A 25449-nucleotide genomic window follows, 5' to 3' on the forward strand; every position below is an offset into this window, starting at 1 on the left:
TTTGTCAAATTACCAACACAATTTCAATTCCATTTACAAACCAATACACTCTCGTTCAGTGCCTGCAGTCCTTTGCTCAAAGAGAATATTAAGATAAATTGAACTTTTCACTGTCTGAAAAGTTGTTTTCTCAATTCAATTAAATACTTCATACGATTGAAGTATAAACTTTTGAGTTCCCTTCGTTGTTGTATTTAGTAAGATTAACTATTTCATAGTTCGAATGTAGTATGTGAGCAATGATGTGAAGGTATGTTTTTCTCTTTTTGCTATAAATTAAAGTAAAGTTCTATCATTGGCACGAATGCTTCTAGTTCTCTAGTACAAGTAGTTAGGTGATCACTAAGTGATCGAGAAATAAAATATTTCCTCTAATCTTCTTCTAATTTATGTTCTTTTATACTTGCTTGGATCAACCGCAGCCAACTTCAATATATACGGTACCATATTTAAGATCGTAACAGACTCTCAGACAGACCCAAGTCGCCTTCTGTGGTCATTAGTAAACAACTTTCGGTTACTATTGGTTAAAAAAGCTCTTCCAGTTGTAGGCTTCAGAAAAGACGAAAGTTCTTGATCCATTGAAATAAGACTAATTTTTAGTTTTTTCTGTGTACATTTCGACATACATACATTTAAGCAAATAACATTTACATGATCATATTAAATAATTTAGAATTTCTTGAGTATTTTAGTTAACATCGTATTTCCTTTTGCTTTCAGAAATAATATTCCACTACCGAGCAAATAAATAATCGCCACAAAAGGTAAGCGATCTAGCTTTGTTTTTACTCATAATTAAATGATATTAAAAGCAATATAAAAGCATTGCATACAGTAAGGCGTTTAAAAGTTAATATTAAATAAAGAAGACTGAGTATCGACATCTGACGAAAGGCAATACAGAACCATAAAGTAAACACATGTTGCCATAACCATAACTGTCGCAAATAGAAAACTATAATCCGCTTAAGAACAAACGGCATCTTCGGAGGACAGTCGCACCATTCGCTGTTACCACCATCGGCATTTCTCGGTCGGGTTCATTGGTGTGTCACGTGCGCACTGAAAAGCGTGCGCAAAGTGCTCCAAATTCAGCCAGTTACGTCGCACACGCACATCGTGCATGTCATGGCCGAGGTGCAGCGGTTGCACATTCAACGCCTCGATGCGCGGCATGTTGGCGCACAAAAACTGCACCGAATTTATAAAGAACAGTTGCGGGCGCGTGAAATTACCGAGCCATAAGCGAGACGCAGCGTCGACTGGAGAAGATTTTGCGTAGCCATTCGGGATTTCATTACCACTGCTGACAATTTGATGTTGTTGACTCTTGGTAGAGGAGACACTTTCAGCTTTAGGCTCAACTGCACCAGTATTGTTTGAATGCTCTGCAGCCGTGCCAATCTCGCTCAACCCAAAGTAGGTTTGATACGCCAGACGTAGGCCCGACACATCGGCCATATTCTCGGAGAGCACGTCATTCAACTCTGTTTGGCGCGTGCAGTTGATAAAGCCCCAATAATGTTGCGCCACATGCAAGCCTAACTCATTAAAATTGCCATGCTGATCGTAGATAATGTGAAAGAGATCGTAAGCGTGCATAATCTCGTGCGCCAGAATGAAGCCAATAAGAGAATGCTGAAACAGTGCGTCCAAACGGTGATCATAAAGCGGCAACTGCAAATAGCCATAAGGTACAAGCACCACGTTATCAAAGATCTTAATCGGCGATGACGAGGTTGACGTCTCGAAACTATGCTCGTAAATCGGTTGCCGAGTCTCATTTGCCGCGCGCGGTATGTTCAACAGCCTCGCCTGCATGCGTCGCACACTGCTATGGATGAGCTGCAAATGATTGCCGTAAAAGTCGCTGGCGTTCATATTTATATCCGCATAGTATGCCTCGACTTCAGCAGTCAAATTCGCCGCGCCATGTGGCACATTCCCTATGCGTAGCTGCATGCCGTCCAGTTCAGCGAGTATGTAGGCACGCTCAACGGCGTCTAACTGCAAAGTATTAGCGTCGACCAAAAGTGCGAAGTTATCGCGCAACTTGTTGAACGTGCCTTGCAGCGCGGCGTCACTCGCCACGCGCCTATGCTTGTAGTAATGCTCCTCGTATAGATAATTGGCCGCCAGCGGCATGTAGCCACGCAGCAGACGTATGCAATGCGTGGCTTTCTGCGCATCAGACATACCGGTTGGCAAATCGCCCGTCAATTGATACATAAACTTTAGCATTATATAGTAGGCGATCGTCTCATTCGAGTGCGCGGCAAGTAGGGCGGGCAATTTGCGAAAGTAGGGCAAATCGTAGGAGTAGGTTTGCAGCAGTTGTTGCGCCGAGTCCACCTCGCGCCCAAGCGTATGTTGCAGATAGCTGCGCCAATCAATTTGTGGTACCAACTGCACCAAATCGTCTACGTTCATCTCTAAGCTCGTGAAGTTTGCGCGCGTTGCATTTGCTTCGCTGACATTTGAAGCGCTTGAAGGCGGCAGCAACGTAAGTGTGCTTAAGGCATCATTCAATGACTTCTCCAGCGCCATGACAGCGGCGCTGACATTTCGCGCCTGCGGTGTCGGCAAACCGAAATTAATAAATATGCCTTCAACATCCTCTTGCCACAAACGTAGTGTGGGCGGCGCCACAGCCGGCGACTGTTGGGCGTGCAGCTCTAACAGGTAGTGCGTGGCATTGGTGAGGCGCACATTGACGTCGTGCGTTATGAATATGCCGTTCAGTCCGTAGGCGCGCAAGCCACCCACCACGCGCAGCCAATCGAATTGTGTGGCATTCCGCCAAGGTCGTGGCCAGTCAGCGCGCAATATAGGCCACTCAAAGTGCAAGGCCTGTTGCACGTGGCGCAGAAAGCTATTTAATGCGGGCGCGCTTAGATTCAAACATGATCCATAGTACTGCCAGGCCTGCTGCGCTATCCCGCTCTTATTTGCTGCTCTATCGGCAAGCAATGCGTTCAACAATTGCTTGTTGACTTCATAGTCCATATAGCCTGGCACATCTACGTAAGCATCGTTGTCGTGGTGTTGTGCCCAATTGCCACATGCGTAAGCGTAGAAATCTTCACACGGATCAACGCTCGTATTCAAATTGCCAAGCAGCTGTTTCATGTACTTCGCATCTACTGTATCTTCCACGCCAATATACGCCGCAGACGCGGCAAATATACTATACGCGACTATAAGTATACCGTAAACAAAAACGTAATCATGCGCGCGCAACATTTTGTAGCTGAATTGCGTACGAGTATTTGCACTGCAGCACGACGCGCTTATCTCCACGGTTACTAAGTATCAATTCACAAATGAAATTCTCCTCCTTGCTTTTATGCTAACGCACGGCAACACTTCGTTTCAATGCCACTCTTTGTTCTCAACTGAACTGTATCAGCTCGGCGATGCGCGGCATTAGCGGCTTTTTCTGGTGGCAGTCCATGGACAGCGGTGTCGTCAGTGGCGTATTTCTCTCATGCCAAAGCGTTCTGACTCTTCCTCCTCGTATGGATTCAGCGAGCTCACGAGAAATCGCCGGATTCTCTTGCATGCTTGCACAAATGAATATTTTCTTTTTGTTCTTGCATCTGTAGTGAAAGCGCGCCAGCTGGCCATATACAAGCGTGTATTCGAAGCGCGCTCGTCTCTCCTGACATTGTCGGCGGCGCGTCAAGCTTCCATAACGCCATTTCGACAACTCTTCGCTGGACTTTGGCATTTCACGTTGATCTAATTATCTGATATCTGCTGTTGCTGTTGCTGTCTGCTTGCAGCCGCTCAAAAATGTTTACAGCTTTTTATATGCGCTTTAATGCCGCCTTTTGCCTTTTGTCTTCTTCGTTTTTCGTTCGTAAATCTGTAAATCTTTTAAGACGCCTGTGTGCATATCAGTTGTTGACTCGGCGCTCGCTGTGAATCACTTGTCATAATTCCATCACAGATCTGTGTAACCCAGAAACGTATAAACACTTTTGATTAACGATCTGTCAATGATATTATATATATCGCGTATGGTGTTAGTGGTTTATTCAACTCAGCGTTTGTAATGCTTTACAGATGACAGACAATTTATGATGGAAGCCAGCTAAAATGCATTTTCTATCAGGTTTGAAAGGTATGCGGAAATGGAATTACACTTTTGGGTGCAATATTTTAATAAAATATGAAAGGATGTTCCAAAAAAAAATAATATTATTTTACAAAAATATGAAAGACTGTTTCAACAAATATAAAATTTGTAGTATTATATAACGTGCTCCCTTGAAAATCGGATATAAATATATATTCCTATTATAAGAGGTGTGTTCAAAAACTATCGGGAATTTTCGTTTTTTTTTTAATTTCATTCGTCTAAATTAACTTCTCCACTTCTCAAACTCAATTTTTTGGACAGCCCTGGCTCTTTTGTCGATTTGTCGTATGCTTGTAAAACGACGGCCCCTTAAGGTTCTTTTTATTTTTGGAAATAGGAAATGTCACAGGGAGTCAGGTCTGGCGAATATGAATGCTGAGGCATCGTTATAGTATTGTTTTCGACCAAGAATTCACAACAACAAGCAACGAAGTAGGAGCTTTTATCATTGATTTCAATTGTCATGGATTATTGTGAACATTGCGATCCTTAAAATTAGCTTCTGAGAGTCTTTCTCTTGTTGTTGGAACTCTAACTTGCTTTCCGATCTCTTCTGAGAGGGCAAGTGAGAGATGGTTTATTATTTGAGAACACCCTATAATTTTCAAAAGTTAGACTAGGGACTTTGCTTCCTGATTTAGAATCTGGATCCCTTTCCCTCCACAATTTTATAAAAATAATCATTTTTCGCACTTTAAGGGTCTCAAACTTGTGACCACGGCTGTATATTCGTGTCTATTTTATTATATTCTTTAAATGATATTCTTCGGAAGATATTCACTATGCGATAATTTGTGTGTTTATAGTTTCCAACAACATAATTGCTGCGCTGCTAGATAAACATGTAAATAATCACAAATTTTATGTATTTAGTTGGGCTATATAGGGATACATATGTATACAGCATTGAAGTGCCACTGAGCACTCAATTAAACTATTGCAACTCTCAAGTTTAAATAACACTCGACAACTACAAGAGCCTCGTCATTCGAAAGTACACTTCAGAGTTGTTTCATTTTTCAGTCCATATATGTATATATATATATATAATATTTACGCTTTGCTTACTGCAGCACACAGCGCAGAATAAATACGAGCTAAATATAATTAAAGGGAAGTTTCTAACGTCAATACACACAATTTGTATGCTATTCGTTCGAATTGAGTAAGCGCACTTCAAACTCAACAAACCTAATCCAATCAGTGTCAATAACACCGACTGCCGCCGTAGACGCAACTAATGCCAAAGCGAGCACAAATGCTATAATAGCAACAAAAATACTACAACAAATCACCACACACATTTTTTTCTAATTTGTAAAGTTCAAGGCAAAGTAGCATCACCTCCTCCTCCAGCACTTCAACACTGGCAGCTTGATGGCGATGATCCCGACGAACGAGAGTAAAACCAACAACAACTTCAACTATTACAACAATAATGACATTAGTGCCAATAATGTACAAGTGTGCTTGAAACGGATTGAGATTGGCCAGCATTATCGGGTGACGTCGTGGTTGTCTGTAGGCACGAGTAGAATAAACCGATTGTGAAACTGAGAAAAGCGAAAGATTTGAAGTGAAAAGTCGAGTATTAAATGAGGCGATATGCCGCTGATAAAATAAAATCATTTTAATAATCTGCATCGACAATGCGAATGGCAGTAAACGTACCATAAAAGCCTCGACCTCTTCTCTATCTTTAGCGCAGTACAGCGGCTCAGAGAGTGGACTGTCAACATCGCTCGCTGTCAGAATTACAGTATTGATTAGCAGCAATTCATTTTCATTCATATGAGTATTTAGAATACTTTTTTACTTCCTCTTAAGGTGCCCAGTCTGAACGTTATTCTGCAAATATGTATATGTATATATATAATTTTGGTAGTCCAAACACCGTTACATGGTCTAAAAACGAAACAACTTTTCGTCAAGTTTCAAACTCGTCGTATTCACATTTTCCCAAACTCGTCCAAAAGAGTATCGAGGCCAAATTTCATAGTTCACGTTTTGTATCACAGCGCACTTACGGTGTCTCACGATTTCATCCTTATCCTGCAATTCTCACACAGTTACGAGCATGTTGACATGTCGCCGCATGACGCCCATTTAATGTTCGCCCGCCATTTGTGTCACAGCTTCCGACGCCATTTCCACCTGCATACTGCAGCGGTAGCAGCAACAAAGAAATGCACCTTAAGCCTCTAATGTTTACGTATGCATTGTCACGCGACATGTACGTAGTTGCTGTTGTTGTGTTCTCTTTTTTGATGGAGCTACTGATGACTTAAAAAATAACGAGTGCGAAGCCACCTCTACCCTGCCCGTAAATATTTATCCTTTTGCTGATAATGTGCGACACGATAATCATCATCATAATGAAGTTGCCAAGGATGACAATACACCGTGTGATGATGGTGTTAGTGGTGCAACAACGTAAGCGGCCTGTGACTACAGGATATTCATCAGTAGCAGATCTTTTATGTAATGTGAAGAAGCAGCAGTGAGGATATGCTCAAAAGCAGCACGTGTCCCTATATGCTGCGTTTATGTGTTAAGCCGTGCTTTAGCTCCTCGCTCCAGGCAGCTGACGTATCTTTGTTCTACGTATTTGTTTGGCTTATGCGGAGCACAAGTGTATTATTTGTCTTATTTTTTAAAGGGTGTTTCTGGACGTACTACAGTTTTATTTTGAATAAAATACTGATAAATGAGTGAAAGGGACTTTATTAACGAACCGGTCGTTCAAAGCTGATTTATAATAATTGAATTAACGTACCCCCACAATAATTCTGTAAGAGAGTCGAATCATCGGTCCTGGTGACCAATTAATATGTCTGTTTCACCACTGGTTCTGTTGTTGAAGTATCCACTTAGTACTCAGACGAATGATATTCAATGACAAAATAAGAAATTGCTAATTTTGTTCAGCTGTTCAAAAAAGGTACAAAATGTGACTCAATATTTGAGTAAGATCTCTGTTATTGTTAATCAATAGGCATTGAAGTCATTTAACGGAAGACTCAGGAAACGTGCTGTTTCGATAGGATCGGGCCAAAAGGAAAGAGGTGTTAGATAGGTGGCGTTAATAGAGCATACAAAGAGGTGGTTAGAATCACACGTGGACTGTTTACATGCGGGTATGTCGGAGTCCATATGTTGCGTATGTCCTGGAGTCTGGATAAGTAAAAGTTTAATCTACTACAGTATCCAGAACGAAGTTGCATAAGGGCTACTCTAGTTTCGCCAGACAACTCGAGCTCGTGGTCTGAAATAGATGGTGATCTGACTCCAAGTATGCCATTCACAGGGAGGGAATAAAGGAAGGTGTTAATAGCTCCTCTTTGAATGGTGTTCAGTGCTTGTCGAAAGTCAATCTCATCCGAAGTTTGGTCGGTATAGTGCTGTATGTCGTCGACGTATTTCAAGAAAGTACTCTTAATGACTCTTGGTGGCCGCTTAGCTTCCAGGAAGTGACTGTAGAAAGTGTTACTGTGAAAACAGTCTAATAGAATCTGTTTGGAGCGCATTTCGTTACGCTCCTCCGCACCAGGAAGGAAATGGTACTTGCTGTGAGTGTTCGACCGGAGACATCATAGAGAGCTCTATACCAAACTTCAACCAAAATCTTAATTTGAAGTCGAAATTAATTCATATCCGTTGTAATAAACTACTACTTTCGTAGAATATACGGATCATTTCAGAAGTTTTTTGTTTCAAATGATCTCAACACACATGCACTGTTACTCAATCTTCTTCAATTAAAGTTACGTATACGCCATGCACCTATAGCTTATGAATGGTGACGAAACATTCATAACAACTATATATACGTCTCTATTCCGTTGATTTTTCCACGCTTTAACGACTGTAGACACGTTCTTTAATTTGTCTCGGTCCCTACAATAATATATTTAACACAGAACAACATTTTATTGGCTTATTTATGCGCACTAAGTATGTTTATGGAATAGGACGAGTATGTGGCGCGGCACAAACGCAGATTGCAATCTCAAGAGAAATCAGGCGAATAATAGTCGCATAATGAGCGCAATGAAATCCGTCCGATGTCAACTGAAATGCGTTTGACACTCGCATGCCTCACACACATACATATATGAATATCTCGCATGTATGCATTTATGCGCATGTGGCATGTGGCTGCGAGGAAATTGCATTTTTATTGCACGCGTTGGCATTTTAATATGCGCATTACTATTTGCATTTCCGAGAATATTTGCATTTTAGCTCACGCACAACCCGCCTCGCTCCACGCGCTCGCCGCCCACTCCCAGCCGTCACACATGCAACTGCAATTTAATGCCAGTTATGCTCAGAGCACTCGCACACACTCACATATATGTAAGTCCTAGCAGTGGATATGGTTTGTAAATTTCGCAATGGAAGCAGAAGTAAATGCACCTAATGTAGACAAACAACACCAACAACTAACTGCAGTGGAGCTTACGCAAACCTGAGCAGCGCCACCATCGAATGCGTGCGTGCGTTTGTGTGTGAGTGTGTTCGTGTGACGTTGTTTGTGTTTACTTTTGTCGCTTACTCCCGCCAGTTGTGTTGTCAACAGTGTCTCTTTTTCATGTGTGTGTGTGTGTGTGTGTGTGTGTCTTTCGACATGTCAAGTTGTTACCCTACATTTCATTCATGCATTCATTCGCTTATTTACAAATTCACACACACCCATGTACCTGCATTCATTAATACATTCGGCTACGTAGTAGAAGCATCAAGCGTTTTAAGTGACGCGTCAAACTGCTTGGGCTCCCTTTATTTGGCTACCCTTTCTTTCTGTGCGCACTTATCCTATCTTCTACATACATATGTACGCATAAGGTTGGTTGGCAGTTGTGAGTTTGTGCTTTGGCTTTTGCTTTCCTTTTCATTCGATTTGCTGGCATTTTTGTGTATGTAGTTGCCTTTTATGCGACAAACATATTGACACTCTCTTTTTGACAAAGCAGACAGCTCCAGGACGCAGTCGGCAGCAGAGGCAGTAGGCGCGCTGCTCGTAAAGTCATGTGCCATTATTTGGCGCTTCACTGCATCACATCCTGTGACATAAACAGTCACGCGCACACACACACACTCACGCAACCTCAGCCACGCACCCACGCCAGCGCAAATTATGTACGCTTGTGCAGCCACACCCATACACTTAACGTCCATGCGTTCATGCCACAGTGGAACGCCTGTGTGACGCGTTCATACACATACAATAACATACAACTACAACACATGCCACACACATTTCCACGTGCATACGTATAGTATATGTGTACGAGGCACTGGCATCCGCTTCCGTTTTGCACTTTAAATACTCGCCTCTCCGCCTTTCCATGCGTTGCAGCGCGTTGTCATCGCATATTGTTAGTTTTCCGATATGTCAGCGCTGGCAGGCAGGCTGTCGCTTGTTGTTATCCTTGTATTTGGTAATAAAATGCGAGAATATGGGTTATATTTGTTTTCAAACACACACACACACACACACACACACTGAATGAATATATAATACCCTACACTCAGTGTTTGTCCCTCTGTCGCATTTCGCTTTATTTGCTGAATTTAATTTTTGCTTAATCTGGATCGGAATGTTTTTACAATGTCTCGTCATTGTCGATTGCCTGTGGATTATAATTTTTATTTTACGAATACCTTATCTCTCTTAATGTTAGCTTACCCAGCTGCAGCTGGAGCATTGTCATATAATATTTGCCGCCATTGTTGTCGCATGTCGCATGGCGGATGTCGGATGTGTGTGTGTGCGGCATTTGCCGAATTACAAGTGCACATAATGAATTGAATGATTGATGAGGATATTGACAATGTTTATAAAATTGATGAGGATATAAAATCGTCAGCTATACAAATTCATACACGACCAATATTGACTTGTTGGATGGCATAAGTGCACACACGCTCATGCATTAAATCATTTACATTTGTGTGCCAGAAGCTAAGTAAATAAGAGGAGATATTCCGAAAAATATTTGCTGACCAGTGATACATATGCCAGTGATAAAGTGATGTCCAGCATATTTCAGAGTGTGAGTGCTTTGAGTAATTTCTATTATTATTTTTCTCAGAACATTCCTTTCGAACCGTTATACACACTGTAAGCCTTTACGTTATTGGTCAATCGTCTTGCAAGCAGTGAAATAAGTTAAATAATAACAATAAAATAAAAAAAACTTAGCAAGGAGAGGCTAAGTTCGGTTGTAACCAAATATTTTATGCATGAGAACCATGCAGGTATTAGCTTAGGTTAGGTTATACTGGTACGCCAATACGCCACACATAAACCTATTTAAGTCCTTTGCGATACCAGATGGAGTGCCGTCACGTTGTCCACGAGGAGTAGTCATTCTTTAGGATGCCTGCGCCTGATGCGAATTTTAAAAGCTTTTGTGGCTTCACTTACGATACCTCTTCCAGATTCTCATATTGTGAGGGCCCCAAGTAACGAAGTCGTTGCCTTGACAATGCAGGGCAGGTGCACAGAAGATGCTTCATTGTTTCTATTGCACCTTGCTCTTGACATTTCCTGCAGTCATCTGGATCTGTAAGTCCCATTTTGTAGGCATGTCCCGCCACCAGGCAGTGGCCTGTGAGTACTCCCACCAAACTCCTAAAGTCCTTTCTATCGAGTGACTGAATGAGTTTGGTGTACTTTTGGTCTACGGTTTTGCACATGGCTTTAGCGGCTTTACACCCCGGTATATTTGTCCAACGTGTTAGGATTTTTCTTTTCATGCCCTGTCCAGATCATCGGACAGACAGTGCATGGATTTTGCAATTTCGGCATTGATAAATCTTAATTATAATGAAGGTATGGGGACTAAACCAAGGCCTAGACCGATTTAATTACTATATATAGAGTTTATAATGATCCTGGGGCCATGGTCTATACTCAAGAATCTGTTTGAACCAAATATTATGACGAAAACACACTATTTGTCCCGTAATCGGCTTAGAGTAGATTCGAATATCGATCGGTGTGGTTATTATTCGATTTAACCCATTTTCATTATGTATGCTGGAGGGCTACTTTATAACTTTGCGTTTGACGTCATTTTGTAAAAATCGATTTTATGACCGTTTAAACCTATTTCTCCCTTAAGATAGGTGGGTTCTGAGAGAAGTGTATTTCAAAACTGTAGCTGGCAGTCTCCTAAAAATTCATAATAACTATTGAATGATTACATAAAACTTGCTTGAATCTTGAAATATAAATTCTTTCTCTTCTTCCTTCATCCTTCAACCGCAACCTTCATACTTCCCTAGTCAACCGTAGCTGATAGGGTTAGGTCACCAGCGAAAAGTGCACTCATTACATTACCCATTATTAGTGTTATCGTCATAATTAGCTAACACCTTCTCTGCCATTAACAAGGAGCATCTTAAGTGCTTTCCACACTAATGTCCCTAATTTATTATATATTTTGCCAGTTTATGTTAGCGAGCGAGCGCTGGTCCCCCATGACCTGACATGGCAGTGTTGTACAAAAGTAAGGCACACACACACAGACATTCAAGTCTGTGTCTATGAAATATCGGCGAAGCACCACCCAATCATGTCTGACACAATTTTCGTTAATTTTCTTTAGTGTCAGCTTTACGGCGTTGAACGCAGAAGAGTGACAAAATTAACTGAAAATGAAAATAGTCGGAGTGGCATGGCATAGAAAGGAAAATTTGGGAACTTTCTTTCTTTAGAAGAATCTGCTATGCGCATATGTATGTATAAGGCTAAGTGTCAATTAGTGGTACTTAATTGAGATTAAAGTCATCAAGGACTCACAAAAAATAGGAAATTGAGTACTGTGGCAATGACACTGCAATATCTTTATTGACTTGATACTTATTGCTATAAGGAGAATCGAGAACTATTTTCTATAATAAAATCCTTCTTTATTTACTTTCAGAGTTCCAAAAACGAAGCATTGAGGGAGTTGTTGAGATGCATTTCTGCACCCAAACCGAATTGGCTCACTAAGTTGAGTGTCTGAGAGAGAAACGAAAACCTTCTTACGCACATCCACCAAACGGCTAACGCGAAAATGTCGAAACAGCATTCCGATAATGATAATCTGCGCAACGACATCTACGAGAATCTGCCCTGTCAGGCTATGTACAATGACGCCGTGCGCAAAATACAACAACAAAAGTCTGCCCAATCGAACACAAACAATGCCGTCGCTGCAGCGGTGGCCAACAACCCGCTCTCCCAGCAGCTGTTATTGAACAACATTAGTAATCAGAATGCCGCTAACTCCAATTCTCAAACTAACTCTACCGGCTTGAGCAACAGCAAACAACAGTCTTCGCCGCTCTCGCTGCAGCAGCAGTCGAACAACCGGCATTATGGCGCTACTAACATGTCCAAAGAGATGCTCTACGCCACCCCATTGCGCAAATCGGATCGTTACAAAAGCGGCGAACGCCTGCGCTTCAACAGTTCGGGTACACGCGTGCGTGCAGGTGGCAACCACGATACCCATGAGACGCACGATGCCAAATTGTCCAATCTCTTAGAGTACAAGCAACTCAACTCAAAGGAACTAACTCGGCTATGCAGTCGGAATGGCAACGCCATTCCAGTAACGGATCTCGATGATGACGTTGCTGTGGATGGCTGCTCGTCGAGCGCATTAGTTGGTGGTTCACTTTACTCGAATCAGCCTGCATCATTGCCACCGCTTCCCAACTCTACGACTCCCAGTCATCAACTGGAGGATCGGCGTATACTTAATTTTCTCAAGGACACCACACAGTTGCAAAAGAAACTGGAGGTATCTAGCCGTGACTGTCCCAACGCGAGTTTTTCAAATTTGGCTCGAGAGGAACACTTTGCCAATTTAGTTCAACAGAATTTCACCATCGAAGCAACGCGTAATAAAGGGGACCACAATGCTGAGGGTAATGAAGATCGCAGCTTGAGTGTCACTGTGGATACAAGCGAATCGGTATTAACAGAGACTGCTGATAACCTAGAGGTTTTAATGCAGAAGAAACTTTCGCCCGACAAAGAAGTTAGCGGCATTGCATCGTCAAGTGGCTCTCAAAGTCAGACTCTTACAGCGCGTAGCGGACAACCAGTGTACATACACCGCGAATGGGTGCTGAAGAAGATAGCGTTGTGCTTGGAACAGCGCACCGCAGGCAAGAAGAATATGCCGGGCCTACTTAGTACTGGTGCTGTAGGCAAAGCCGAAGCCGTTGGTGGTTTTATGGCAGCTCGTGCCAAAGCAGCAGCCATATCCAGTTCTACGTATAATGGTTGCCTCGTACTGGGCTCCAATGGTTCCGGTAAAACTTCGATCTGTCAAGCCATTATGAATGGCAACTCTGGCACAAAAGGCATACTGAATCGCAAACTACTTGGTTGCTATCTGATCGAATCACAGAACCCCGAATGTCACAGCCTCTCTCTGTTTATGCGTAAAATAGTGCTACAAGTATTAAGTCATTCCTCACTAATTGCAAAGGACGAATGTCAGCGCGTGATTGATGAAGGATTCTCCTTTCTGCAAGAGGAGGCACAACAGCAAGAATCTAAACTGGATGAGGCTATGAATAACATTACATTGGACGAAAATGTTGAAGACATTCTAATTGCTGAACTACGTCGTGGCGCCAATAATGGTGACATCGACAAGCCAGAGCATTTCCAACAAAGACGCACCTCGACTAACAACAAAAAGACCGGCAACGCTTGTATTATGCGCCAAAAGTCGGAACCTGCTGCTGCCGAAGGACATTCTACGATGGATGACAATAAGAAATACAACAACTATGGCACACACCCACCTTCAATGGGTAACAAAAGTAATACCAAAGATCGCAACGAAGATAAAGACAACGATACAGAGAAAGGGAAGCGCAGCGATGCAGAGAAGGAGAAAAGTTCGCCTTCAACATCGAGCAAGTGCAGCCCAGGCAAAAAATCAAAGATACCAGTTAAACTCGGGCGCTCAAGTGCCGTTGCCTCACCAGTTAAAGTGACGGCTGTATTAACACCTAGTAATGGTGGTACAACTATACAACACGGAGGTGGTGAAGATATTGCTGATATGATAAGCGAAGATCTCAAGAGTGAGATCGAAGCTGCTATTAATGAAGACAATGTTGATGGTAACAAATCCATCGAAGAGAATCCGAAATCCGATCGTGATGAAGACGACGAAGACAAACCAGAGGCAGATAAAAACCTTCAAGAAGATCTCAAAGAATGTGAGAACACATTCGAAAAAGAGAAAATCATTGAAGAAGATAAAGAAAATTGCGAAAATCTGATTGAATTCGAAAAGCTCAATAATCGCGAATCCACAGACAACTACATACATCCCAGTGGCGCCAACGATAATATGAACACGCTGCCACCGCCACTACCAAAGCCGAAAAGTTGTCGTACCGTAATCGCAGATGGTTACTATGAAATGTTGCTCTCAAATCCGGAAATATTGGAGTGTTTGAATGTCGATAGCATTGAAAAGAATCCAGATGAATGCTTCAAAAAGGCCCTGCTATTCCCACTGCTCGAGCTTACCCCGCCAAAAACAGCGCTTCTGCTGCTGATCGATTCCATCGATGAAAACTATATAAACGAGGGAAATTTGATTACCACTTTGAAGGGCGGAAGAGGCATGTCGACTAATCACAAGAGTCGCAACGTTGCGGAATTATTATCCAATCACATACACCTCTTCCCGAAGTGGCTCTTTCTGGTGTGTACCACCAAAAAGCAAACCAAACAGATCACACGCATGTTTACAGGTTTTAAGAAGATCACTTTGGATGACCTACGCAAGTCGCACGTTGTGAAGGATGTGCAGGAGTACATAATTAACAGACTAAACTCGGACTTTAAAGACAGTATTATGCTCACAAAGGAGATAATCGAATCACTTCACCAGTTGTATATCAAATCGAATGGTTGTATACTGTATTTGGAGAAAGTGTTGAACGGTATAAAAGAGAATTTCTTCAGTTTTCGTGAGATCAAGTTGATACCATGCACACTGAACGGCTTGTATTTGTACATTTGTCAGAAGTCGTTCAACAAAAAGCAATACATGAAAATACGCCCACTGCTAAATGTGCTGCTCGCTTCGTCTGGCTACGTCGATAAACTCTTCCTCTTTAATTGCCTGCGTACACACAATTACGCCATCGATACGGAAGAATTCGAGAAGCGTTTACATTTGATGAAAAATATTGTCGCCTACGATGCGGACCAGCAGCGGTTGAGGATATTTCACAATTCCTTTTCCGACTGGTTGGTCGACGTTAAGTTCGCTACGAAAAAGTTCATTTGTGACGTCAATGAAGGTCACGTAATGGTCTCAATGTACTACTTGCTGGTCGCCGACACACTGTGCGCAAATAATGTTCGGAAATTTGTATATCATCTGATCAAGTCAGGCGAATATCTCACCAGTCGCAATGTTAATTTGGATATAATACTCATGTTACTCGAATCACGACTGAATTTGAACGACGCATTCTACACGAACCACCTGAACTGCTGTTCTCAATGCGAAAACGATTTCAAGCACGACCCAAACTTTCTACCCAAGACACGCAGCATGATCGATAAATTCCTTAGCAGTGAATTGACCGACGAGTTTTCGCAATTTTTGTGTGATTTCTTCAAGCCGAGCTTACCAACAGATGCGAAGATACTTAAGCTGTTAATTGAAACCGGCATCAATAATGCCGAAGCACAGGTATGTGAAAGAAGAAGTCCGAATGCTCAATTGTTCTCCCTTTCATTAGTTTATAATCTTTTTATAATACTCTATTTATTATTTTCCATAAGGCTTTAAAAAATATTATCAGAAGTTTTTCAAAAATTTTCGTATACTTAAATACTCTTTTTCGCTCTCTTCAGAACTCATGCGAATCTTCGCTCATGTCTCCTGAGCTGTCGGAGAAATCGCAAAACATAGACTTTGAACTGGCTGACCTGTTGATATCAAGCGAGAAGTCGTGCATATTGGAGACTCAACGCCCTACCAGCCCATCGGAAAAGAGCGAGCCTCACCACGAGAGTCAAGATGAAAATGCTTCTAGCACGCTGCATCAACTCTCCGACTCGAATCGCATTGAATTGCACAAAGGTAAAGCGCTCATACACATCTTGGCCAACGATGGCAACCATCAGCTTCTCGAACGTGCGTTGAACGCGTGTAAAGGACCCATCGATCTCGAAATTGAAGACTACAACGGACAAACGGCTTTGAATATTGCCGCACGCAACGGACATTTGGAGGTTGTCAAATTGTTATTGAGCTTCTCTCAACCCTGCAATGACGGCACTGGCCGCATGAAGCGCGTGGATGTCAATCACGCCGACAGAGATGGATGGACACCTTTACGTTCAGCTTCGTGGGGTGGCCATACAGAGGTCGTAAAACTTCTGATCTCACATCCCGCGTGTAAAATTGATTTAGCCGATAAGGAGGGCCGAACTGCATTGCGAGCAGCTGCCTGGAGCGGACACGAAGACATTTTAAAAATACTTATCGAATCTGGTGCGGACGTAAACTCCGTCGATAGGCAAGGTCGCACCTCGTTGATCGCCGCCTCTTATATGGGGCATTACGATATTGTTGAAATTCTGCTGGAAAATGGTGCAAATGTAAATCACCTGGACTTAGATGGACGTAGCGCACTTTGTGTAGCTGCGCTCTGTGGTTCGTCAGGCTATAGCAAGGTTATATCGACGTTACTGGAACACGGTGCTAACACTGATCAGCTGGACAACGACGGGATGTCGCCACTACTTGTAAGTTCTTTCGAAGGTAACGCCGAGGTGTGCGAGCTATTGCTCGAAAATGGTGCGGATCCCGATTTAGCTGATTTTATGGGTCGTACGCCACTTTGGGCCGCCTGCACAGCCGGACATGCAAACGTTGTAAAATTGCTGCTTTTTTGGGGCTGTGGCATCGACTGCATGGACTCTGAGGGACGCACCGTGCTCAGTATTGCATCAGCGCAAGGCAATGTGGAGACTGTAAGGCAACTACTCGATCGTGGACTAGACGAAACACATCGGGACAATGCCGGCTGGACTCCATTGCACTATGCCGCTTTCGAAGGTTTCCATGAAGTATGTCTTCAGCTGTTAGAATCGGGTGCGAAAATAGACGAGTGCGACAATGAAGGAAAGACTGCACTGCACCTGGCCGCACAAGAAGGTCGCACTAAATGCATTCAAATCTTACTCGAAATACATCCGACATTCGTTGACCAAAAGGCGCACGATGGCAAAACGGCATTCCGGCTCGCTTGCTTGGAGGGCCACCTTGAGACATTGCAGTATTTGTTGAAATTCTGTTGCGATGTGAACGCCAAGGACGCAGACTCGCGCACCACACTTTACATACTGGCATTAGAAAACAAAATGGATATAGTCAAGTACCTGCTGGAAGTGACCAATGTCGATGTGAACATACCAGATAGCGAGGGGCGCACAGCGTTGCATGTAGCAGCGTGGCAGGGTCATGCAGAAATGGTGAAGATGCTTATAACAATGGGTGAGAATTCCTCGCGTATGATCAAATAGAACAACATTTTATTATTTTCATCTCCTTGAACATTTAAGGTAACGCTGATGTCAACGCAATGGACCTGGAAGCTCGCACACCGCTGCATTCGTGTGCCTGGCAAGGCAATCATGATGTCATGAGCATATTGCTATACTTCGGCGCAGTAGCGGACCATGCATGCAAACAAGGAGCAACGGCGTTGGGCATTTCCGCACAGGAAGGACACGAGAAATGTGTGATCGCTTTACTTAAGTACGGCGCCAATCCGTACAAGTCAGATCATTGCGGACGTACGCCAATTAAATTGGCAGCCAAATCTAATCGCACTAACATACTGAAGATTTTCGAAAACTTCACGAAAAGTAAGCGAATACTCAAATTTCATATTTTTACTGTTTGGAATCATTATAACATTTGTACATCTGCTTTTCACCAGGTGATACCAACAATCTAGTCGAGCCTGCGAAATTCCACTCGAGCATGCTGCGCTCTCCCGATCAACCACCAGCGTTACCTGCTCACCAAAGCATAGGACTGGGTGCTCCAGCATATCCGCCGCACGCTTCCGCTCCCTCGATCTGCTCGGCGGCGACCACAGCCACGGTAAACAACAGTATGAACAACAACAACAACATGCAAGTGCCATCAAATATACTGAATGCATCGACGTCGACACACAGCTCCAACAATTTCTATCAGAACACAATGCAATCGGACACGAGCAGCTTACACAAGCGAAAAAGTGTCATCTCTAGTCAATCGACCGGCAGCAGCAATGATGTAAGTCAAATGTGGTGAAGTAACTAAAAAGAAACTTAATAATTCGTGCCGCTTTCACCCCTACAGCAAGCGCCGCTTACGTTCACACAACAGTTACAGCGCCAAACCAAACTCAATTCGCGAAACAATCCCTTCGTGCAGAATGCGCCCATCATCAGCTCAAAGCACGGCGCCGCCTCAACATCTTCCAACGCAGCAGCTGGAGCAATGCAGCCGCAATCGAAAGGACATCACTCACAGCGGCATTCACAGTTGCTGCCCGATCTCAATGAGCATCAATTTGGTACGATCGAATTGCATTATACATAAGTTTCAAGTTTATTCGTCTCAATAACTTGTGCTCTTTTCTTTTCTTTTTGTTGCTTTCAGTTTCTGGCATCGGTGCCAATGAGGCTGATCTGTACGATATGGAATGCATGTCACCGCTCTATGCTACGCCACCGCACTCGCCTAGCAGTGAACTGAGTTCACCCGGGCAGCTGCCTTCGCTGAATGCATTCGATGAAATCACCGCGGCGTCAGGAAGTTCGCTGGGAAATCATGGCAATAGCAGTAGTTCTGGTGGCAAATCAGTGCTACCAGATAATCACTTCGCCCGCGATACGCACATGCGCATCATTTTGGGCAATTTAAAGGAAACCCAACCGAGCTCATCGAGGTAAGAGAGAGACTATTGAGAATAGTGGTAGAAAACTTTTTCTTAATTAGAATTAATTTATTTTTCTATTGCGTAACGAATGCTTCATTAATGTCTTCTCCTTTGCAGCAAAAGCAAACGTAGTGGCATCACCACAAATCCAGCAATGCGTCTAATACGTAGCCGTTTCGACTCTGCCGCCCAACTAATACGGCGGACCAACAACATGCTCTCCTCCAACAGCAATCAGGGATCCTCAAGCATCGGCGTGAAATCTGGCACATTTCAGTGGCGCAAGGAGAGCCAAATGTAAATTGCTTACCATGCAATGTCAAGACATTTTATACATTAACGGTGCATGCGTACAATTAACCGTAACTGTACTGAGGGAGATAATCAGTGGAGTTTCAATCGAAAATTAGTCAAGAATGTATTTCCTTTAGTTAAGAATGAGCGTTTACGATTTTATTTGTGATAATTTATTATATAATTTGAACTTAAGCTGTAATTTATTTATGTTTATTCTTGCTTTTAAGTAAACAATTTAACGCTACAAATACTATACGATTATCCAATGCATAATTTAACGCAGAATATTTTACATTACACACATACATACTACACATGAACTAGTTTTAGACTATACCGAGAAAAAAAAACTATGAAAATAATGTAGAAATCACGACATGAGCACATTTAATTATTGGTGAGTTAAACGAATGTATGTAGTTTACCGTTACATTTTATGTAAACTCACCGCATTTTGTAGCAAGCAAGCGTATCATACATCTGAATGATGAAGCATATACATATATGTAGTTGCTAGAGTTTTATGCACCGACAAAAAAAAAAATTAAATAAAGTTGCACACGAGAAATCATAAAGTTTAAGTTTATTTAAAAACGAAAAAAATGAGTAAATGTAAAGAAACCAAAATCAACGGTATTTCGAGAATTGGATATTACATGTAACTAATAAAGTAGAAACAAATTCAAATTATAACATTAAACACTATGAGTTTATCGAAATGTTGAAGAATTTAGAGGCCTGCGAAAACACAACTGAATTTCTCTTAGAAAGCAATATTCGTATTTATTATATAAAAAACATATATAACACCAAACATTCACATACAGGGTTGATAAAGGAACTAATTAAAATAATATTGCGCGTCCGAAGCCTTCACATTTCTTCTACTTGGTTTCTCTAATCGAAATGTATTTGTCATTAGTTAAATAAAGAAGTCTAATTTCACATAAGAAGTTTCGAAATTATGTCTTACCCTCAATCAAAAACAATTTTAGTTTTGATCTCTTAATAACTAAATTAGCAATATTTAGAAATTTAGTAATAATTATATAAAGATATTTTTCAAATTCTTAGCTCCTTCAAGTAAGATTTATATAGATTTGATGTAGTTGTTTAGGTTGTTGGAATTATACATGCTGGAAACAACTTCAAATTTAATATAAAACGTAAACTTAAATTATTTATAAATTAATACATGCTAATATATAGGAGCGGTATATTAATTAAGAATGAATCAATATTAAATTAAAACTACGAATATGGGGTAAACACATGTTTACTTCAACGTTTATTATTTCAGTGGAAAATATGATTTCTTTTTATTAATAGTTTTTTGAATTAATTTACATTTAATTGCAAAAAAACTACTTATATGTATTCTCTTTTCGCAATCACTTCTGTTTTTCTGTCATAGTCTGTAACTCGTCAGGCAACAGACAACATTTGATAGCCAATCCTTCACGAGAGTGTTAAATACTACAGTTGCATTTGTTCAAAAATATTGAACCGATACGAATTGTAAAACAAATTACTGTTTTGAAGACTAATGTATAAATTCTATACGCTAACAGCAGTCTAATTGTGTAAAAATACCGTTAAAAAAATTTCAAATCACTTGTTGGTGTAAGAACAGGTGTGAGTATTTAATTAGCTTCAAAGTGAGATTTAACAAATCAGTGTCAAGAGAAATAAAAAAAACATTTCAATTATTTTCGTTAAAACTTCCTGTGGTATTATAGTTCGAATTCAAATTAATTTTTTTTTTGGCTTTCTCCTATATTTTTTACAAGCGGCACTTTTTCGCATTCCAAAACCATATTTGAAAAAATTCCCTTTTATAAGTATGTATTGTACATTTATTCTAATTAAATATATACATAAATAGTATACGAGAATGCATTACTATTTTTCTAAGAACACATTTTCCAAAGCAAACATAAAATAATATTTCAGATATAAATCTACATCTTACGACAAGCATACATAACATAGTCACAGCGGTACTTATCCAAACTTTATAGTTATTTAGTTCTCTTTTTCCTCGTAAATGACGCCAACTGCAAAATTTGATATTTTTCGTTTATATTACGAGTCGCAATGATACATAAATTTGTACATATGAGCTTATGTATCTTGGAACCCTTACATTGAAAGTGTATTAACATAGATATTTACAAAGTACGCAACTAAGGCGGCATTACATTGAATAGAGATGAAATCGTTGGTTTGAGTGGGAATACATTACGTAAATTACTGTTAACATGAAGTATCATATACATACATACTATATATACAAAAAGAGATAACTGAAGCAAGGTTAAATATTTAGAATTATTTAGCACTATGCATATGAGAATACATACATACAAACATACATATATATGTATGTGTGTGCGTAATTCAACATGATTATAAAATGTTAAAATGCACTAGTTAATAGTGATTAAATTGAAAAGATTTTTAATTTGTTTACCTATTGGTATCTGTGGGGGAGTAATACAGGAAATTTAACAAAAGTTCTTGGTGTGAGTTCCATGACTTTGAATATAAAATTGTTTGAAACTAAATTCACAATTTTGAGGAATGTACGATAAATTTGCAATTCATTTAATAAAAGGTTAAAAAAAATACTATATACAAAACAATTAGAGTTCGATGATTACTAGCAAAATAAAGTAAATGAAAGTTGTGTTTTTGATTTGGTTAAATAATATAATACAACCAAGTAAGTATATTGTTGGGCAAAGTATAATTGTTTCATTAAATGATTTTATCAATTAAATCTATAGGATAACTCAACTAATTGAGAAATAAATATCACCCCTCCCTCCTTCATTTATTGCTATCAACAAGTATCTTAGGATTGGCTACTCGAAATACATTGGGCACCATGCCCGCTAATGTGGTAAAAAGTTCCTCAGAAATATCATGTGGCAATAGCAACTGTAATGTGCTAAAATGAAAAAAAGGAGCAATAATATTAAATTGAATCACATTTTAAATCAGAATACTCACCTTAGTTCTGCTCCGCCCCAAGATGCTGATTCAATCATGAACCCCTTGGCACACTTAAATACCAACTCAGCTCTCCGCATGCACCACTGCACTGTCATATCCTCCGACATTTCATGACGCAGTAGCGCGGGTATTGTAAGTGTCGTAACATCATGCCGACTAGCGGTCTTGAGGATATTACGCAAACCCAGTATAACGGGATGGCGAGAATTAATCTCACTAGGACTATTGATTGGTTCGTCGGAAATCAAATGAAATATCACATGCGATTGTGAGAGATTTGAATGTTTGGTAATAAAGAAATCCCCAGTTTTCAGTTTTGTAGTGGGCATTTTAGTGGGGGAGCCTCCAGCGCTTCCCGAACCAACTATACCTGTAGGCAATGATACATCATTACTTCCATTGCCAGAACTATTGCTGTTCATACTTTGTGACGTTGAATCAGTAACACTGAGATTACATATTTGCTTTTCTATATTTTCCAGTTGGTTGTCAATCTGGAAAATAAAATTGGAACTTGGTTCACAGCACAACAAGATGTTTGTCTATTTTACCTGATCAAAGTGAAATTCGGTAGACATGTTAGCATTTTTTATAATATTCCTATTGGCCTGTGCCTGTATAGATGGCGTTAGCACAACTACACCACATAGGGAACTTGAATATAAGCCCAACGCCATATTCAGTCCATTTAAACTGCATGAAGTTTTAAATATTGAAATTACTTTCATTAAATAAAAAGTTAAGTATTTCACCTTTCGTCAACATGCAGCGGGCTGCAGAGATCTGTAACATTAGCACTTAAGATGCGTATGTTGTGCATATGCTTGAGTTGGGAGCCTAAATGTATTGTGAAACTTTCCTCCATCGACGGTTGTTGTGATATAAACATAGACGAACGATTTCCTAATGGCGTAGCCGCCGGAGATGTCTCAAATATTGTGCCTACCTGGCACGTAATCCAATCGCGATATTCATTGCGTTGATGGCCTCGTTTGGCTTGCAACTCCGACTCGTAACGTTGTCGTATATAATTTTGAGTACTGTATTGTTGTGCAAGTAGGTTATTTATATCCTATAAACATAGAAGTAATTTGAATTAATTTTAAAACGTATAATATAATAATGTCTGGTTTGCATACATCAGATGTAGTGGTTATGTCCAATTGTTTAATTTTACTATCCATTTCTTTTTGCTGTGTCGAGTTAAGTGTCTCTACTTCTTCATCCATTAAAGTGACCATATCTGAAATATCTTTTGCGTAAGCTCTTTCACGTTTCAATATCTCCTCCAGTGAAGATGAGTGTACCAATCTTAAATCAAGATAAAGATATATGCAGATATATATTAGGTATATATTAGGTATTTTAACTTTTGAATGAATGTACCGATGGAAACTTTGGGCAAATATATCCTCGTCACTTGGTCCAATGCGATCAGCGAACTGTATAATTTCATCTTTAAAGTGTCGCTCCGTTTTACGTATAACTGCTTCCAAGTCGAGCTCATTATTGCTTGCTTGTTCAAAAAGTCGCTCGGCAAATTTATCCAAATAATTTTGATTCGCATCTATTATGAACTTACGTAGTTCAGATTTAATTTCTATAAAGTAATTAAAGTTTTTATCTGCCCTTAATATTTAATTATATCTGTTTACTTGTGTGTTCATCCAGATATCGCTGCATTGTATCCATATCATTTAATAGGCGTGTAACTAACTCGTCCAAACATTCATCACCACGTTCAAAAGGAAGCTCAATATTAATACTTGCTGCACATTCCTTGTTTTCGTGATCCTTGTATTTATATATAAACTCGACAACATTATCCTCCATTGCTATGAATATTAATCATTTAAGCGCACTATTTTATATACTTATAAACAAAAACTCCTCTAAACTCAAGATAGGAATGTTAAAAACGGTTGGGATTTAATGTAGCATTCCACTATTTCTGGTTTAAAATGGTAATGGTTGGATAGTGGAGATCCTCCAGATTATAATTAATTTACAATGAACTTTATAATGTCCTAGTAATATTTCGATGTGTTCAAATAAACAAAATTGTGTATAATTACTGAAAAGACACGATTAATCGAACAATGACATCGCTAAGTCAAATTCAATAAATAACAAATTTTCCATCTCTGCTGTACACAGTTGGTGATGCCATACATCTGAGAATAATTTCACATTTTATTCAGTAAATACTTCATCAATCCAAAACAATTAATTTTAGCACGTAATGTATTCCTATTTTACGATCTACCCATGTCAAGCTGACATCTATCAGGTTTGTCGAGATGACCCCAAATATTGCAGGGAATTGTATTAGGTTCCGTTCAAACGAGGAAACTTTTTTTGCGGCAACCGTAGTTTGTCGGAGAAAGGGCGAAGAGGAGTGTTCTGATAACATCCTTTGTTGTTGTAGCTTCATAAACATTCCCTAAATAATTTTGAGGAATGCTGTCGATTGGACATTCCTTGGCCGGATAAAAATCCGGGTCCGTTCCGGTTACATTGAACCGATTGTCGGGGGAACGGACACGCGCTTTGTTCGCTGCTGTGTATATCGGCATTACTTTTCATGGAAATGAAAATTACGTGATCCTGCCTGTTGCTTGTACGAAGAATAACAAACGAATTATCCATGAGCAACATAAATTTCCTACTGAATCCAGATTTATGTACATATATGACACATGGCAAGCGAAATTGAATATTTAACGGTTTAAAACATCATTCCCCTAGATAAAATAGATCATTTCTCTGTGAACCCAAAAACCTTATCCTTGATATTTTCTTTACAATGTCATTCACAGACTTAAAATAAAGAAAGTAGGAATAAAAACAAAAACGATATTTGTACTGATTTTGAAAATGCAACTGAAAATATATCCAAAAACTTCAAAATGCGCACACCCAATTTACGCTGATTTGGAAGCTTAAAATAGTGCTGAAAATTGTAAACAATCGGCCAATGCCACAGAAAAAAC

At 40.4% G+C, this 25449-nt stretch overlaps 3 protein-coding genes across 3 annotated transcripts; 1 reads left to right on the top strand and 2 right to left on the bottom strand.

Moving 5' to 3' along the window:
- The first annotated feature begins 588 nt into the window (after positions 1-588).
- LOC105218188 (uncharacterized) lies at positions 589-19678 on the top strand. The gene is made up of 8 exons (XM_011193614.3): positions 589-767; positions 12085-15888; positions 16053-17700; positions 17769-18074; positions 18149-18492; positions 18559-18775; positions 18862-19150; positions 19259-19678. Exons 2-8 carry the CDS (start codon positions 12220-12222, stop codon positions 19440-19442), a joined length of 6657 nt encoding a protein of 2218 aa, XP_011191916.2. The 5' UTR covers positions 589-767; positions 12085-12219; the 3' UTR covers positions 19443-19678.
- Positions 671-3579, bottom strand: LOC105220722 (neprilysin-4). The gene has a single exon (XM_011197188.3). It carries the CDS (start codon positions 3244-3246, stop codon positions 1015-1017), a length of 2232 nt encoding a protein of 743 aa, XP_011195490.2. The 5' UTR covers positions 3247-3579; the 3' UTR covers positions 671-1014.
- On the bottom strand, positions 19617-24557 carry LOC105218179 (protein C12orf4 homolog). The gene is made up of 7 exons (XM_011193603.3): positions 24112-24557; positions 23843-24056; positions 23596-23767; positions 23209-23528; positions 23008-23149; positions 22454-22950; positions 19617-22391 (listed from the first exon to the last, which is right to left on the bottom strand). The coding sequence occupies exons 1-7, from the start codon at positions 24287-24289 to the stop codon at positions 22271-22273; spliced, it is 1644 nt and encodes a 547-aa protein (XP_011191905.2). The 5' UTR covers positions 24290-24557; the 3' UTR covers positions 19617-22270.
- Between the last annotated feature and the right edge of the window lie 892 nt (positions 24558-25449).

The sequence above is a fragment of the Zeugodacus cucurbitae genome, chromosome 2 (genome assembly GCF_028554725.1).
Source record: "Zeugodacus cucurbitae isolate PBARC_wt_2022May chromosome 2, idZeuCucr1.2, whole genome shotgun sequence".
Classification (NCBI taxonomy): Eukaryota; Metazoa; Arthropoda; class Insecta; order Diptera; family Tephritidae; genus Zeugodacus; species Zeugodacus cucurbitae.

Bases quoted from the DNA above. Each gene is read 5' to 3' on its own strand.
- LOC105218179 (XM_011193603.3), bottom strand. From the start codon at position 24,289: ATGGAGGATAATGTTGTCGAGTTTATATATAAATACAAGGATCACGAA. The intron at 23,529-23,595 runs GTATGCAAACCA...CTATGTTTATAG, and splicing joins ACATAACCACTACATCTGAT to GATATAAATAACCTACTTGC. The intron at 23,150-23,208 runs GTGAAATACTTA...AACTTCATGCAG, and splicing joins CCGCTGCATGTTGACGAAAG to TTTAAATGGACTGAATATGG.
- LOC105220722 (XM_011197188.3), bottom strand. From the start codon at position 3,246: ATGTTGCGCGCGCATGATTACGTTTTTGTTTACGGTATACTTATAGTC.
- LOC105218188 (XM_011193614.3), top strand. From the start codon at position 12,220: ATGTCGAAACAGCATTCCGATAATGATAATCTGCGCAACGACATCTAC. The intron at 18,075-18,148 runs GTAAGCGAATAC...GCTTTTCACCAG, and splicing joins TTTCGAAAACTTCACGAAAA to GTGATACCAACAATCTAGTC. The intron at 18,776-18,861 runs GTACGATCGAAT...TGTTGCTTTCAG, and splicing joins TCTCAATGAGCATCAATTTG to TTTCTGGCATCGGTGCCAAT.